Below are 18,430 nucleotides of genomic sequence, written 5' to 3' on the forward strand. Positions count from 1 at the left end.
GAAATAGGGGCAAAATCAAAAGCTAGGGAATCGTGCAATGTTCTTAACTTCTTAATTTCCTCATTGTTTCGTTCTGTTTTTCTTGTCCTTTTCTTTAATTTTAATTAAACGCGCATATTTACTCCGATCGTTAAAGGCGTGGGAAGGTATTACTATGTACACACAGACTGCGTGTGTCGTGGGTGAGCCTAATTTTGTATAAACATTAATTTGGAAAAGCCCGAACCGTTTTGGGGGGGCGAATTTTCCCGGCAAGGGTCGCGATTTATTGGCGATTTATTATTNTTGTCCTGACACATTCAAAGTTTGGATTTTGAAAAGAAATTATTTAACTTGGATTTTTGAATTATTATATATAAAAAAGTATCTTAACAAATTATTGTACGAAAACGACAGGTGGAGTATGCCATTTAGTACAATACCCAATATAATTCGGTACAGCTTTCGATGTAAAAACCAACGTCGGGAACGTATGTATTTAGAAAAAGCTGTTTTACCGACGTCGATCAAGTTCCTCGACGTGTTTCACTTCACCTTAAAAAGCCAAACAGGTGGAGGGAGTTCGAGGAGGAATTTCGGGAATCGAGTTCTTTGCATCCGCGTGGTCGCCGATCCCTGGGAGGAAGAGGATTCGGAGCGCCCAGGGCCTCTCTTTCGAGGACCCTGAAAGATTGATGCCTCCCCGGGACGGACATCGGTGGAGGGAGGATAAAACATTCAGAAGAGTGGCCTCGCTTTAATTAGACAGCCGCGAGATTAAGAGTGCTCCAAATTGCGGGATTTATTATGGACGACGCGTCCCGGCCGTCCTTGATGACCGTCTCTGGGTCCGCCATTTTGGTCCCTGGCCGTTCCTCTCCCGCTTAAGGGGACATTTTATTTTTTTTCCTGCTAAATCTACCCCTTTTTTTCTCTTTTTCTCGCGAAGAAACTACTGCAACGGATCAATGTGAAATTCGGCATGTGGATTTATTGATATGTTACATATGTACAAAAAATGTGTATATGTAACATATCAATAAATCTACATGCTAAATTTCACATCGATCCGTTATAGCAGTTTCTTCGTCAGAAAATTAGAAAAAAGCGGTAAACTTAGTGAAGAAAATTTTTTGCACATATATGACGTATCAACAAATCTACATGCTAAATTTCACATCGATCCGTTTTAGTAGTTTCTTCACCAGAAAATTAAAAAAGCGGGGTAGATTAACGGAAAAAAAAAAAGGAAAATGCCTCCTTAAGTCGGGTAGTTTGTTTCAACGAATGCATGCATCGGGAAAATCCTGCATCCTGCTCCGTCGACAAGGAAGTACATATACATATACTCTTCCTCGTGGAGGAGGTTCCATCCTCAGGTTACGATATCCTCGATAAATCCGGGATCTCTCTTCTCCGGGAGAGCCGCCGATATCTTCGTAGGAGGGGAAAAGTCCCGCCGCAATTTTCCGGCATTCCGGGAAACTCGGCCCTCCCTCCTGGCGGAAGTGCATCGGAAGTGCAGCGCCTCGAAGGTTTAAGCCTTATTTACGAGGGCCGGCATCAAAGGGCCAGGTGCGCAGGTGGTGGGGAAATGTTTGCGGAGGATCCGCCGTGGGGGGGGGGCGTTATTGTGTTTTACGAGGCTCCACTCCTCGGAGCCGGAAACGCGACCGAGGAAACGGGGGAGGGAAAAGGCGACAACGTCCTGGTTATTAATCCGAAACTTTACGACCTGGCGTCTCCATGGACGCGCGTCCTTTCTTCGGGACCGGCGAACGAAGGCTTTTCGAGGATGGCCCGAGTAAAGCCGGCCCTCTCCTGTGCAAAGTGGGGCCAGATTAGAAAATGCAAAAGAGGGCGGAGGGAGGAGGAAACCCGGAGGAAGCGGCGCCGAGGGGGATGGACACATCCAGGAACCCGAGTCTTCGATCGCCGAGGCATTTTCGACCCTCCAGTTCTTATCGGAAGGCGTCCGGAAGGGAAAAGGGAAAGTGGAACTCCTCTCGATCGGGGACCGCGTCGCGCTCGTCTCGTTGGCCGACGTCGTCTCGCCTCCTGGTACTTACAGGTGTCCGCGACATGTCCCCCGTCTCGAGCAGAACGTCCCTCGGGTTGACGGCCTGGCCGTTTCGATCCCTCTAACGTAACCGCGTGTCCGGCATATCCGCGCCGGAACGGCCGCCAATCGGCCGCACGCCGACGTCGAGGCGGACACGCGGCGGTTCCCTTTGTCCCTTAATCCTGAGTCAAAATGATCTCCGTGCAATGCGTACTTGAACTCTCAAGCGCGTTTTTACCTCAAAACTACATTATTCAAATTGGCTGCCAAGTTTCAGAAAAAAGAAAAACTAGCGAACCGACCCTAGTAGCACAAAATATTTGTCCTATATTTTCTATATATTTAACGAATATCGTACATCTTGTAAATATTTAGCAGACATTTGAAATATTTGCAAAACGTTTACTTTAGAATATTATTGGACGTTCGCGGTGTTTTTATATGCGCATAAATTCGTAATATATATTCTACGGTACACATACCTATACATATATAAATATATAAATACGCATATATATATACCGTTATTTTTGGACATGCTGTAAATAGTGTTCTCGAGCACGCGTTCTTGTACGAAATAAAATCGAGAAAGCCGGAGGACGGTGAATTTTGAGCGTCTTTCCTAAACCAAGATGGCGGCTCAGGGTCGCGATTAATCGCATTGTTTCAGATATACGTCGGCGTTCCTCGCAATTTCGGAGGGAAGATTTCGGACCTTCCGGCGCAATCTCGACTCCTATCAGCCGGGGAGAAAAATCGAGGGAAGCTATCGCCGGGCCCCTTCTATCTGGGGCTCTGTAAATTTCTGCCTTATCGGCCGGGCAACGTCCCATTGTGGACGCCCCGGTGTTGAACTCGGCTTCCTAAGGTCGCACGATACCGCTGGAATGATCGACCCACCTTAACAAATCCCCCCCAAAGAGCAGGGGGGAGGATTCCTAGGAAAGCGAGGCAAAACTCAAGGTGAAGTGAAACCCCTCTCAAATCAGTCTATTAGAATAAAAACACATTTTTTTAAGGGTATTGGACCAAACGTTGACACGTGACTCGTGATCATCAAAGAGNATATCTTCGAATTAAATCTACCAGAGATGTTAAAAAATCTGTCGCTTGAGATATTAAGTAAAGATTGCAAAAAGAAATATTTAGAAATTATTCTATGCTACTAGGGTAGTCGCAGTTAGTAGCGAAAGGGTTAATGGTGAACGACTTGCCGTCGAAGAGACGCTCGGCGTCGTTATCGGGGATCGGAAGTCGACGAGAACGCCGACATCCGGATTACGCGGTTTTCTATTCCGCGGTGAAAAAAGGGAGGAAATTGAAAGGGAGGGAGAGGGAGGGCGCGGGTTACGCCGAGCACCTCGTAAATCAGCCTTAACGGCGAGCCCTTCGCGACGTTTGACGAGGTTTTCGAGTTTCGTGTCTTCTTTCCGCCCTCCCCGATATGGATTACTGCTTACCGGGGGAAAAGTTGTCCTCGTAAAAATAACGATAACTCCATTCCTCCTGGTGGAGTCAACAATGGGGATGGCTCCAACTTCCCCTTCGGTCGGGCTGACCTAATGTGTCCGTATCTCCTGCGACTCTTGCATAAAAAGAGATACGTCCTCGCCTGTCCGGCTTATCGAGAGTTTCCACTTTGGTTCCCTTAAGGTGATGTGAAAGTGGCACCGAAAAGGTTTTGTTTATTAAACTTTTATTAAACGTTTATTAAATTTTCCCTTATCGAAGGACGGACAACGAAGATGCGAGAGACGGGGTGGAGGGACCTAAGATTTTCCGGGCAAGTTTCCCCCTGTCCCTCTTCCTTCGCTTTTCCCCCTTCCCGGGTTCTCTTCCGGGCCGTGTTTGCCGTTTTCACTCGTAAACAAAGTCGAACTCCATGAAGCCATCGGTTATCCCGGGACTACCAAGCCGCGATAAAATCGTCTAGGAAGTTCACCAACAAGCAAGGCGTCCATCTTCCTTCGGCCATACCCCGGTTTTCGAGAGGGTCTTCTTCAGTAAGTAAGCTCTCCTTTCCGAGTGGATCCAAAATGGCGCCGGCGAGTCTAGTGTATTTATAATTTTTCTTCGAAGCTTCTTCGAGCCAGAACTTCGCGGGATCGATTAGAATGAATCGCCCTCCCTCGGGAGTATTTTATTTATTTACGTCTGCGTAATTCCTTAGGTCCTGTCAGTCCTAGTCGTGGCTATTTCCGTGGTAATCAGACTGCCATCGCGGCTGAAGGGTCGAAAATAACCAGATTTGATAAAAGGACCCCGCTACTGTAGTGACGCGAATGTTTCCGGTTTCCTAGAGGGTCTTTTTCGGTAAGTAAGTTCTCCTTTTCCATCGAACTCCGCGTCTTTTCGCTGTGGATCCAAAATGGCGCCGCCGAGTCTAGTGTATTTATATTTTTCTTCGAAGCTTCTTCAAGGCTGAAGGGTCGAAAATACCCATATTTGATAAAAGGACCCCACGATTGTAGTGACGCGAATGCTTCCGGTTTCCTAGAGGGTCTTTTTCGGTAAGTAAGTTCTCCTTTTCCATCGAACTCCGCGTCTTTTCGCTGTGGATCCAAAATGGCGCCGCCGAGTCTAGTGTATTTATATTTTTCCTTGAAGCTTCTTCAAGGCTGAGGGGTCGAAAATACCCAGATTTGATAAAAGGACCCCACGATTGTAGTGGTGCGAATGTTTCCGGTTTCCTAGAGGGTCTTTTTCGGTAAGTAAGTTCTCCTTTTCCATCGAACTCCGCGTCCCTTCACTGTGGATCCAAAATGGCGCCGCCGAGACTAGTATATTTATATTGTTTTTCGTAGTTTCTTCGAGACAGAATGTCGTGCGATTGATTAAAAAGAATAGCCTCCTTCGGGCGTATTTTATTTATTTACGTCTGCATAATTCCTTAGGTCCTGTCAATCCTAGTAGCGGTTATTTCCGCGCTAATCGGATTGGTATCACGGCTGACGGGCCGGAAATAGCCAGATTTGATAAAGGGGCCCCGCTATCATAGGTAGCGTGGCAGCAATTAAGAGAACCCGATTAAGTAACGCGCGATTTAGCATCCGGCGTTCTCCAAAATGGCCGCCGCAAGTCGAGATAGCCTCTGGCACGAATCGCCGCGGAGAGCGCAAACGACTCCGCGAAACGGCGGTGACGTTATCTCTTATTGACACGTAGAAACCGATAACGGACATTAGGCCGAGAAATATGCGCGACTCGGCTTCTTTTGTATACCTTGGCGATAACGCTACCGCGGAAACGAGTGCGGAGGACAACGCGGATTCCGGCGTTCTCTCGTTTCGGCTCGAAAGAGCGTTAACGACGACCTCTGGCGCCGGGACGCGGAAATACGCCGCCATTAACCCCGAGAGATTTCATTCCGCCTTGCAGAGCTCGTTCTTATCGGCACGCTTTGAAATCGCTAACGCGTCTCGCCGCGTCTAAACGCACTCAGGCTGGAAAAATACCCGGGAAGGAAATCGAGAGGCGGTCACGTCCGAAGAGCGGCCACTCGAGGGCGTCGCAAATGGCCGCCGGTGGAAAGAATAACTGATAGAGGATTGATAAGTGGCCAGCCTCGCGTTTTCTCCTGTATTACCGTAGAAGAGAAAGGCCTCGGGCTCGCTAAACTGTCCTCGATTGAAAGGACAAACACTCGACGTCGCCTCGTGTTTGTATACCGCGACCGGCGGCCGCCATTTTGGTGCCGTGAAGACGTGGCGGATATTTATTACAGAGAGTTTTAGGGAAGTAAGAGTCATTTGAACGTTTGCTCGCCTCTCTTCTGTTATTTTTAATGCATCTTTTGAAATTTACACATTTCGACGTCCCTCGCGTCGATGGGAAGTCCAGTCCCATTTCATACCGCGACAGGGTAGCCGCCATTTTGGTGCCGCGAAGACGTGGCGGATATTTACTACAGAGATTTTTAGGGAAGTAAGCGTCATTTGAACGTTTGCTCGCCTCTCTTCTGTTATTTTTAATGCGTCCTTTGAAATTTACAGATTTCGACGTCGCTCGCGTCGACAAGAAGGTCCATTTTCAAATCGTTCGCCGTGAAGTCGCGACCGTTTGGAAAAATTGTTCCACGACTCTACGTCGGCCATTGAGAGTAGCCGTGCTGGAAAAATCGGAGGTGAGAGCGCTGGATTTCTCGAGGCCGAATGCAAATGAGCGCGTCAATGGGATGGAAATCATAGAAATCATAAAAATCCCACAGATGGGGAATCGGCCGTGCCGACCGAGCGACGCGCTACCTGTCGGCTATCCCGACAGGTGGCGGCTTTGTTCCCTTATCAAGCCCCTCTCGGAAACGCGGCGTAAATGACGAACGTCAATTTATGAACGTCTCGGAGGGGGCCCTCGGCGAAGAAATCTGTCCGAGGAAAGGTAGACATCGTGGCATTAAATTTTCCCGTCGACGGCTCCAAATATAAGGGAATATAAGAAGCAATTGATATTGACGCGTCGCTCGGACGGCAAATGTCATTAATATCGAAGATGCGTTTCTTTGTCGTCTGTGCATGCATCTTTGAAAAGTCACTTCCGCTCCTCGGTCTAATGTCGGCCGCGAAGTCGTGGCAAATTTAAATCGTGTATCTCATTTTAGATATACTGAGGAATATCAATGGTGGCGCCGCATAGCAGAGCGAAGAGGAACTCACTCGAGGACTGATCGACTGCAGAAAGTATCGACTGTGGATGTTCAACATTGCGTCGGGGTTATTTTTAATTATACTCCGTTTACATTGTTTAAACATAGTATTTCTCTTCTCTGTACGATGTACTAGAGGATGTATAATAAAGAAATTAATTTGCTGTACAGGATATTTTTTGTAAGCCTTAGTATCTGTCGTTCCTCTGATTTCTAGCTCCTATTGAACCCGTCGATAGGCTAGGAAATGACTCTACTGGTCTTTTGGCAAAAAGTGAGATTTTCGGGGTGAGAAATGTAGCTCTGTAACAGGATCATAGGACAACCGAGGAGGTGGCACGAAACTCGGTGCCACCTCCTCGGTTATCCTATGTTCCTGTTAGAAATCGGAAATTTCAACCCCTAAAATTTTTGACCGTGGGAAACACCGTGCCACCTCCTCGGTTATCCTATGTTCCTGTTAGAAATCGGAAATTTCAACCCCTAAAATTTGGGCCCGGGAAAACTCCGTGCCACCTCCTTGGTTGTCCTATGTTCCTGTTACAAATCGCCAGAGATGGAACAGGATCATAGGATAGCCGAGGAGGTGGCACGACCATTTCACCGCGGCACAAATTTGGAAGGCGAGGATCCGACGTTGTAACAGGATCATAGGACAACCGAGGAGGTAGCACGACCATTTGAACCAGGGAAAATTTTTGAGAGCGAGAATTCGACTTTGTAACAGGATCATAGAACAATCGAGGAGGTGGCACGACCATTTCACCGCGGAAAAAATGTCGAAGGCGAGAATCCGACTTTGTAACAGGATCATAGGACAACCGAGGAGGTAGCACGATTATTTCACCGCGGCAAAAACTCGAAGCCGATAATCTGACTTTGTAACAGGATCATAGAATGACTAAGGAGGTGGCACGCAAAAATCTTCACACGTCTTCTCACGTCTTTTCCCGACTTCCTTCGTTTTTCCGCGTTGTTTCAGAAATGAATATTAACTTAGGTGTATGGGCGATTATTAAGACTCAGTAAGATGCGATTACCAGGTTCTCAAGACTTATAACTCTAATTAAATGCACTCATTGCTACATGTCGACCCTTTATTTATTCGTAAAGACAGATTACAGTATAGTTGCTCAATAGCGTGGGTACATCCATTCACAAACGCGTCTTAAAAATTAATAGTATATTGGCCGATCTTGTCAGCAGCTTCTTTTTCCTCTTCTGCTTGGGATCATCAGGAATTTCCGAGCATCTACTCCTGCTTCGTTGCGACGTGACGTGAGTGTGCTGCCTCGAGGCAGTGCAGCATCCTAGATAAGTTTGTCCTTGTTGCACTCGTTGATACTTAGCGGGTGCGAGAGAGACAGCCTGGTCTCTCATGAAGTGAACAGGGGAACAGATCGGACACGTTCTTGGACTCCTCTCTTAGATAATGCGCCATCCAATTGTCAGACCACGGATAAGGATGCGCGCTGACTTCTCAGTTTCTTGATCAGCTGTTCGCAGTTACCAGCTACGTAGTCTGTCACAAATATCGAGATTATGGAAAGCCAACCGTTAACCAAGGGCTCCGACAAGCCGCCGCCTTATTCCTCCATAATTAATCCCCAGGGTAAGAAGAAATGTTATTAATATGACCTACATGATGATACACACTTGATTTGAGGTTATAATTACCCCCGGCACTCCTCCTTGATACCGTTTAACAGGCAATCTCAAAAGTGCGGTGAAGTTTGCTTACGTAATGGGTGCAATTACTCCGTACAAGTGTACGGGGCTTATCTAATCGCAATCGATGATAATAAATGTTTTGGACGTTTGTTTAGAATGCGTTACCTTGCATCCACCGCCAGGCTACTATCCCAACACCGGAGTTACTAACTCGCAGGGCTATGGCGCCGCTCCTTCGACCACCGTCATCATGCCGGAGATCATCGTCATTGGCACCTGTCCGGCATGTCGAGTAAGCGAATCGTTAGTTGGTGAAAATAAATGGGATACTTCGAGACGCGTTTAAATATTGCGACAGTCTGTGCTTTCGGTGGATTGAAGTAATTAATTTATGAAAAACTTGCCGCTCGATGTCTCGGATCTGCATTTAATCTTTGGGAGGCTGGACTTTGTTTTACTTTCATATTAACCCTGTCTTACTCCAGCGAATCGCAGTCTTATCAGCCAAGTGCATTGTACTCGTGTGGTTACATAGAGCGCAGGGGGTATAATGTTGAAACAATTGACTCGTGACCGGTTATTATCACCAATATAAGATATTCTTGAAATAATAACTAATTTCATTCCAGGTCGGCATACTAGAGGACGACTACACTTGTCTGGGTCTGCTCTGTGCAATCTTCTTCTTTCCCCTGGGAATACTTTGCTGCCTACTGATGAAGAACCGACGATGTTCTAACTGCGGAGCGTACTTTGGCTGATCGTTCATGATGCTATCGAAGCAATACCGTGGGAGGGACGATCGAACGGAAATATTCCGAGTTGTTGGAACGCCCTTAGAACCTCAGGCAACCCAGGATGCTATGATCCAGAATTTAGTATTTATAAGATATTGCGCTGTCCTTCCAATTTTGTACTTGCTGCACTAATCGGCATCGTCCCTCTCTCCAAGCGATAAATCCTGCAGTCGATGCAAAAGCTCGACTGCTAGCTAATAAGTCAAAGACCTGGAAAAAATAATGGTCAGGTAATAGTTACTCTAAGAACAAAGGAAGGATACAAAGTACCCCTTTAATGTTAATATAATTAATTCATCGGCAATCTCGCAGGACTACCGTGCGCTTCCTTACGACATTGCCGAATGGAAAACTAGACCTTAAGCTAGAGTTTAATACGTACTATCTTCCCTTGCGACGCAATGCAAGGTAGGCCTAGTTGACTGCTTCGCAGTAACCTCGTTGAACAAATCTCAGGTACAATCTCCATGCGGAATCAGCTCCCATCGATGGAGACGGAAGTAGAACCGGTGGTTCCGATTCCTGAACGCCTACAAAGGGAAAAAGGAAATGATCTTAATTGTAATTAGGCTACCGTTCCTTGGAAACAAGTCGCGGCGTACGCGCCTTCCCACGCGTAGGTACTGTATACATTGTACGTAAATTCCGCAGAATTGTTGAATATATATTTTTAACGATAAGCTCTGAACGTTTGTGTTTCCCTCTTCTAGAATCTTAGGATACGAAAGGCGCTAAGGAATTTCATCTATACCCTTTTTGGGAGGAATGCCGTTTTGAATACTCAAGAGGTAACATAACCTGGCGCGTCCTATTAGCAACATTTATATTTATGTTGAAGTCTTTTACAGTCTACGCTGAGAATTATACAAATTAAAGGGTTCTATATGTCACTTCGGTGAAGTAATGATAAAAAGATCGATGTCAAACTGTCGAAATCCCATGAATTCATGACTGTTTATATTTTGACGAACCGACGTCGCCATCTTTGACGTTTACCTGCAACTAACTTTTTCCTCTAAAAACCTGCGTTAGCTGCAGGACAAGCCAGCATTCTTTTGCAATAGTTGGTGAAAGTATTAACCACATTTTCCCATCTGACTCTATAATATTTAATTTCTACGGTATTCTAAATTGTTCGAGCTAGGTCCTGAAACTCTTTCATTATCGATTCTAAGCCTCCAAGAAGCGTAAAACAGCGAAAACGTGCCCGGACCACGCCACGTTGGTTCTAGTCCATGATAAGTAAATAAATATTTCATGAAAAATGAAATTTCACGAGTTTCAGGACGTACCTTAGGGCCTCCATATCCACGTGGTAAAATTGAAAACGAATCGGTACAGCCACTTTATAGAATACTTTCCCCCACGATTTGACTTCTCAGATATACATAGGCTGACTTTTTTATATCCTCTTAACTGCTTCTAACTCGGTGCGACCGTAAAGAAAAGGAAAAAAAAAAAGAAAAGAAATCCTCGGTCTACAAAGGACCTCGTTTTTACGTTTCTTGAATGGAACGACGTACGAGCGCTCGCCGACCTTGTCGAGGAAACCAGCCGTGAAGGATTTACGTCATCCTCGTGGATTACATAGGCCTTAATTATTACATTAACCGTAACCGCTGAATTTCCGCAAGGTGCCGATTCCTCTTTCCTCGCGTTTTCCGCCAGGTCATCCCGCGATGAGGATTAGCGTCGCACTGCACAGCGAGAACAGCGTCCCCATGCCGAATTGCCGCAAAGTGGCTCCTTTGTTTCCCAATAGCTTTCCTTCCATTGGAACGACCCTGGACAATGGCCGATCGGTCAATCAACAAAGGTGAAACCACGGTCGGTCGACTTTCGTATGACTCACCTAGGAGATGCGCAACCAACGAGTCAATCTCGCGGATTTAGTTATAATTATTGGTTGCCCAGGACTCCTGAATTAAGGATCTCGCAATCCTCCTCCCTGGAGTCTCCGGATTATCGGCTAAAATCAGTAAATGTATATTAATATGATATACGTCGACAGGGGTTAACCTTTAACAAGGTGCCATTAATTGCTGATGAAGTAACAAGAATCGGAGGGACGCCGTAGCATAGGTGGCGTCGATTGCGTCCACACCGAAAGCGAAACCGGTGACGATATAAATTCATCGGCTTTCTTTATCCTTACCTTTATCTATTTTCGTTGGATTTCGGCCTTTTCCTAAGGCCTAGTACCATCTTTAATCGCCTTTCCGCGTGTCTTCTGGTGGATTTCTCGGGTCGCGAGAAATTCAAGATGGCCGCCGTGGCGTCCCTGCATCTGTAACCCTGGGACCTTCCTTGGCAAAACCTAGGCCAGAAAAGCCGGAAACTCAGACCCTAGTAAAAACTCTCGAAAGTTCACCTTGCGTGCGGAAATGGCCGCTCGGTATTTATGCAGAGTTTAGAATCGGACAGAAATCACGCCGCAGACAAGGACGGCGCGATACGCCCCTGGAGGCGGCGTAAAAAAGCGCAAACGAGCGGCAATTACCGACGTACGGGAGCGTTTAATGGCCCGAAGGTTTTCTGCAATGCCGCTTTACTTGGCCGGCGAGTCTCCTCGCATTTCCCTCCACGTTTGTCGTTACCCTTTACCTCTTGTCCGCGCCGATTCTTGAAGGAAAGTTCGTCGCATCCTCGCGAGCCGAACCGTTGCGTAGCCTCGCCGCGTCGCCGCCATCTTGGATCTCCTCGCTCTTCTTCGGCGCGAACGGAAACGGCGTTCTGGCGATTAACTGGAACTAAAAGGGATGTAGAACATTAAGAGGATATTAAAGGCGCTAAGATATCTAATCGACCTCGACAAAGTGAAAGCCATCTGTACCCTTTTTAGGGGGAATGCCGTTTTGAATACTCAAGTGGTAACATAAGCTGGCGCGTCCCATTACCGACATTTACATTCAACTTGAAGTCTTTTACAGTCTACGTTGGGAATTATAGGAACTGAAGGATTCTACATGCCATTTCGGTAAAGTAATGACAAAAAGGATGAATATAAAACTGCCGAAACCCCATGAATTCATGACTCTTTACATTTTGACGAACCGGCGTCGCCATCTGTGACGTTTACCTGCAACTAAATTTTCGCTCTGAAAACCAGCCAGCCTTCTCTTGCAATCTTTGGCGAAAGTATTTACCACATTTTCCCATCTGACCCTGATTTACCTGATAAGTAAATAAATTTTCGATGAAAAATGAAATTTCACGAGTTTCAGGACCTACCTTAGGGTCTCCATATTCCCGTGGTGAAATTTGAAACGAATCGGTATACTCAATTCAGAGAATGCTTTCCCCAACGATTTGACTTCTCAGATATATATAGGCTCTTATATATAATATATATACATATATAGACTCTTTCATATCCTCTTAAAGGGAAAGATATGAAACTTTAAAGAAAAGGATATAAAACTTCAATGTCATGTCCGTACCCAAAAGCAGGATAAAGTGGACTGACGAAATCAGAGGTGACGCGCTCGGAGATATGCAGGACGACGTCACGAGCCTTTTTTCGTGGAGAAAGAAATAGGAGGAGATTCGGCCTTTCCCGCAACTTCTGACGCACTGGAAGTCGACGAACCCTCCCAGGGAATACCAGAAATGACGGAATTTCCCCTTCCTCCATCCTGGACGAGGACTTTCCCCCATGACGAAGCTCGAGGGCGTTCATTGACCGCGTAAAGTGAAATTTTCATCACCCCGACTACGTCACCCGGAAAAATAGACACGTGAATTTTCATAAGAAATCCTTGCCAAAGTGGCAAATGAATTTCTCGTCCCTATTCAAACAAACGAGGGATATACAATTTATTCGTTGCTAGAAAAGGGTATTGCAACAACAAATAGAATTTCTGTTGCCCCGGTGAAGATATCGCTTTTTTGTTGTCAATAGGTTTGTTTGCGTTGTCACTTTCTACCCTCAAGGGTAACGAGGATACTACACTTTTCTTGAAAGGTGCCGAAGGTGTAGATACACTTTCGTCGACGTCCCGATCGCTAGGAAGCTCAATAATTGTAAATAAATAATTTGCAAATCAATACGTAATTTGTAAGAAATTATGATTGTACGATTATTCAAAGATTACGTACAAAGTTAAAACGCTAAATCGTTCTATACACGAAGAAAGTGTATTAATCATTATTTCCATTTATATTACGTGGAGATCTTGGGACAAACATTGTATTTACCGTTTGTTGGTCTTTTCAATTTTGAAATTTCCCGCCGTATTCCCGGCCTATTATAACATCTTGCACTAGCTCGGGATCGAGGGTAGAAAGTGTAGAGAAAGTGTACCCTCGGGGTAGATGCCCCCGCAAAACGACTAGCGCCATCTACGTCACACTTTTGTGTACATTTTTCGCAAAAGTGTAAAAAGTTTATGAAAAAGGAACAAACCTAATGTACGAAAATGGTAAAAATGTATCTGAACGAAGCTTCCGGCGGTTAATTTTGAAGCGTCCACGTTTCTTGGGACAGGGGAAAATGTTTTTTATTAGTAACAAGCGAAAAGGACCACCGAGAGACGGTAAAAAAAGCGAAGGAAGGAAGGAAGGAACTCGTCGAGATCTCCGCGCAGGCGAGGTCGTCGCCGGCGCATGCGCGGTGGGGCCCGCGTGTACAGGAGGACACGGAGCTCGGCCTTGGTCCATAACCTATACCTTATAAAGGTGGAGAGAGACGCGGCCGGCGCGGGCAGAAAGCTCCCGAACGCCGCGCAGTGACTAGCCCCGAAGATGCCGGCCAACGAGGGTGCTCTGGGGGAACCCATGGGGGAGACCGTGGGCTACGGGACGACCGAGACAGCGGAGCCGGTGTGCGTATCGGGCCCCACGAAGGGCGCGGCAGTGCCGCCCTCTGGCGAGGCCCTCCCGAAGGAGTCGAGCCGCGAGCCGAGCCCCGACAGAGCGCGCCGCAGTCTGCCCCTCCGAGAAGCCCACGAGCGCTTCCTGAGGGACTCCCTGGACCTCATCCTCGAGAAGGCTGTCTTCGAGGTCGGTAAATCGACCTTATCAAGGGATAATAACTTACTAGATATACATACAACTTCGCCGGCATGGCTCTTCGCGGTTACCCACTGAACACTAAACCTAACAGTTACATAATTTAAAACTAACAAATAACATAACGTTTGTTACAATGTAATAACCTAACAGTTACGTGACATTTGTTACAATGCAGTAACTTAACAGTTATCTGACATGGAGCTAACAGGTTAGATAACATTTGTTACTATCATATCCATATAAATGTAACATAACTTTGTTACTCTCATCTTACATTATGTTACTGTCCTGATATTACTGTGTATATGCAGCACATATTTGTAACAAAACCGAACTACATGGGTGCTGTCATTTATTTTATTACATCGTCGTCATCGTCATTGTCATAATTCATCGTCAAATGTCATAAGATTAATATATGTCATGTTTTGTTTACTACTCGTATGAAAAAATGTGACTAATTCATACGCGCATATACATTATCAGTCATTGTTTGCTAGTCGAGTGAAATCCTAATTGTCTTTAAGTAAAATCAGATAGTTTATCGTTGCGTAGCAAAAATTTCTCTTCAAAATGACATATAACATAACGTTAAAACATTTAATTTATGCGCGCATTTTTATATTTGAAAAAAATTCCGCAATCACTTATGCACCGACCCAATATTACCGGGAACGGAGTAGAAGTAAAAGAAAAAAGAAATATAGAAAATTTCTAATAGGTACGATCTAAGCGGAAGTGTACCAGTCGGAGGGATTTTTTCCGGATTTTTCTCCCCGTTCATGGAGAGCAAGAGAATGTGAAGGGGACGACAAACCGAGGCTAGGATAATGCGCCGTCGAGCCGGGTTCTCGACTTGCGTAAAAGTTTGAAAAGGATACAGGGAGGAAAGGGGGCAAAAGAAAAAATAAAAAGAATGGAAAATGACGTGTACGCGTTGCGTTACGGCGTTACCGTAAGGCGGTAGAGATCGACGCGGCCAGTGTTCGGCATAATTTTTAATGAATTAATTAAATCAACAGTACCAGGAATGCCTCTGTTGATTTAATTGCGCCATCCGGCGCCCTTTAGCAATTAATAAATGCATCTGGCATATGCATTAACGGTGCATTAAAAATGCATCCAGCTAGCCGCGGAGGTGGAGGCGCCGCGTTCGACTCGCCTAGACTACTGATTGACTTTTTGCGCCTAGTTTTTTTTTTTTTCGTCATCCATTCTTGTGCATTGCGAGGCAGGTCATTCAACGTTTCAACCCTAGCCTTGGATTGCACTAGCGGGAATAATCCGGGTTAACCTGGAGAAATTTGATTTTCAGGGTACCTCCAGACAGGGCCGAGTGGTGGAGTGGATGGAGCCAGGGCTGCTGCGGTCCATCCTGGACCTGAAACTCCCGGTGAACGGGGTGTCCCACGACGAGCTCCTCCGGCTGATAAGCCAGGTGATAAGGTACAGCGTGAAGACCGGGCACCCTCGGTTCGTCAATCAGCTGTTCTCCAGCGTGGACCCCTACGGACTGGTGGGCCAATGGCTGACGGACTCGCTCAACCCCTCGGTCTACACCTACGAGGTCTCCCCGGTGTTCTCCCTGATGGAGGAGGAGGTGTTGCGGGAGATGCGGAAGATAGTCGGCTGGAAGGACGGCCGGGGTGACGGGATCTTCTGTCCAGGAGGGTCCATGGCAAATGGCTACGCCATCAACCTCGCCCGCCACCACAGGTCGGCCTTACTTATAATCGAACGGGTCCGTTTAGCCTATCCTCGTGACTTCCACAGGAATAATTCCCGTTCGCGCCCTGGCGTGTCCTGTATTGGCCAAGAGGTCCATCATCGTCTAAGCCAGGTGATCCAAGGTCTGTTATTAACCGCTTCAGGTTCCCCGAGTCGAAGGAGACCGGGCTGGTAGGGGTTGGTCGTCCAGTGGTCTTCACCTCCGAGGACGCCCACTACTCCGTGAAGAAGCTGGCCGCTTTCCTGGGCCTGGGCACGAGGAACGTCTACTCGGTCAAGGTGGACCACCGAGGGAAGATGTGCCCGAGGGATCTGGAGGAGCAGGTGGCCAGGGCGATGGCAGAGGGGGCGGTGCCGCTGATGGTGTCCGCCACCGCCGGGACCACCGTCCTGGGGGCCTTCGATCCCCTCAGGGAGATCGCGGCGACCTGCGCCAAGTACAGGATGTGGCTCCACGTCGACGCCGCCTGGGGCGGGGGCGCCTTGATGTCCTCCAGGCACCGGCATCTCCTGGAGGGCGTTGAACTCGCCGACTCCGTCACTTGGAACCCCCACAAGCTGTTGGCGGCGCCTCAGCAGTGCTCCACCCTGCTGCTGCGACACCAGGGTCTCCTCCAGGCCGCCCACGGGATGCAGGCGACGTATCTCTTCCAGAAGGACAAGTTCTACGACACGGCATACGACTCCGGGGACAAGCACATCCAGTGCGGCCGCAGGGCCGACGTCCTCAAGTTCTGGTTCATGTGGAAGGCCAAGGGCACCAAGGGCCTCGAGACCCACGTCGACCGGGTCTTCGAGTTGTCCAGATACTTCACCAACCTGATCCGCTTCAGAGAGGGCTGGAGGCTCCTGCTCGAGCCAGAGTGCACCAACGTCTGCTTCAGGTACACCCCGCCGTCCATGAGGAAGCTCAAGCCTTCCGACCTCGCCAAAGCCCTCCACATGGTCGCGCCGATCCTGAAAGAGAGGATGGTCAAGAAGGGCACGATGCTGGTCACTTACCAGCCCATTCGCGGGGAGCCCAACTTCTTCAGGCTCGTCCTCCAGAACTCGGCCCTCACCGAGGCGGACATGACCTTCTTCGTAGAGGAGTTCGAGAGGCTCGGAAGTGATCTCTGAGACGAGCTGCGGATCCTGCAGTCTTCTCCGTGTACATATTGCGTCTAGTTTAGCACTCAAGGGTAGTCCATGTCGGATTAACCCGTCAATGTAATCGCCTTAAACGTGCGAGTTAATAAATGCATTAACGATAACTCGTTGACACTTTTATCCTCTCTTTGCTCAGAAACAGGGTTTTGGATTACACCAATTACCATGATTAATACCCGGGGAACGTTATATCTCGATCGATCCGGTAAAAAATCCCTGTCGAGCTTTCTTCTCTTCTTTTTTCCTTTTTTTCTTCTAACAGTCTGTACACCGTCTCACTTATCGGTCTCTGTATGTACACGGTGTCGTATGTAGCGTCTTGACATGTGACATATGAGTGATTAAATGATTGGCTTTGAGTTTTACGCTTTGTTGGTTAGTAAATGATATAGGTAGATAGATAGCGTGTCAGCCGAGGCGTGTAATTATTACTTTCCCGAAATTTATGGGACGAGTTTTCGTTTGAACGCTACTATATTACAGTTTCAACACAAGGATGTCGAAATTAATTAGATGTAAAGTCTACTAAGTAGCGCCAAGCATTAATGTCTCCTTCGATATGTAGGATCTACTTGCGACATCAACATCAATGTCCCGGATCATGGAAGCTAATCGATTACCGGTTGGTACCAACTACCAGATGTGGTAAAGATTTTTTGCGCAACTTACAATTATCCCCTTGTTTGACACGCCTTAGTTAACTCGGTCGAAATTAATCATGCGCGGGAATTCTTGACTTTGTCCTACCATTTCGCGTCAACGAGAATTCTCACTCATTTAGGACATTTGGACAAGAGAAAAGGAAATCAGTTAAGGTGGAGTGAAACACGTGGAGGAACTTGATCGACGTTGATAAAGAAGATTTTTCTAAATGCCTACGTTTCCGACGTTGGTTTTTATATCGACAGCTGGGTCGAATTATATTGGGTATTGTACCAAATGGCATACTCCACCTGTCGTTTCGTACAATTGCGCAACTTACAATTATCCCCTTGTTTGACACGCCTTAGTTAACTCGGTCGAAATTAATCATGCGCGGGAATTCTTGACTTTGTCCTACCATTTCGCGTCAACGAGAATTCTCACTCATTTAGGACATTTGGACAAGAGAAAAGGAAATCAGTTAAGGTGGAGTGAAACACGTGGAGGAACTTGATCGACGTTGATAAAGAAGATTTTTCTAAATGCCTACGTTTCCGACGTTGGTTTTTATATCGACAGCTGGGTCGAATTATATTGGGTATTGTACCAAATGGCATACTCCACCTGTCGTTTTCGTACAATAATTATAAAGAAATCGAAGTAAAACTCCAGAAATCCTCTGGATTCGTGCTTTCTGGGGCCCTAATTGACTGCAGAGGGACCCCCTGCGCCATCTGTGATTTCCAG

The 18,430-nt window shown here is 46.8% G+C and overlaps 2 protein-coding genes across 2 annotated transcripts; both read left to right on the forward strand.

Moving 5' to 3' along the window:
• Window positions 1–7,286: 7,286 nt before the first annotated feature.
• On the forward strand, window positions 7,287–9,831 carry LOC105694976 (brain protein I3). Its single transcript, XM_012416173.2, has 3 exons — window positions 7,287–8,295; window positions 8,510–8,646; window positions 8,984–9,831. Exons 1-3 carry the CDS (start codon window positions 8,226–8,228, stop codon window positions 9,113–9,115), a joined length of 339 nt encoding a protein of 112 aa, XP_012271596.1. The 5' UTR covers window positions 7,287–8,225; the 3' UTR covers window positions 9,116–9,831.
• A 4,055-nt stretch (window positions 9,832–13,886) lies between these two features.
• Window positions 13,887–17,113, forward strand: LOC105694979 (cysteine sulfinic acid decarboxylase). Its single transcript, XM_012416181.1, has 3 exons — window positions 13,887–14,152; window positions 15,480–15,880; window positions 16,036–17,113. Exons 1-3 carry the CDS (start codon window positions 13,895–13,897, stop codon window positions 17,009–17,011), a joined length of 1,635 nt encoding a protein of 544 aa, XP_012271604.1. The 5' UTR covers window positions 13,887–13,894; the 3' UTR covers window positions 17,012–17,113.
• The last annotated feature ends 1,317 nt before the right edge of the window (window positions 17,114–18,430 follow it).

The sequence above is a fragment of the Orussus abietinus genome, unplaced genomic scaffold (genome assembly GCF_000612105.2).
Source record: "Orussus abietinus isolate OABI.00-Male unplaced genomic scaffold, Oabi_2.0 scaffold35, whole genome shotgun sequence".
Classification (NCBI taxonomy): Eukaryota; Metazoa; Arthropoda; class Insecta; order Hymenoptera; family Orussidae; genus Orussus; species Orussus abietinus.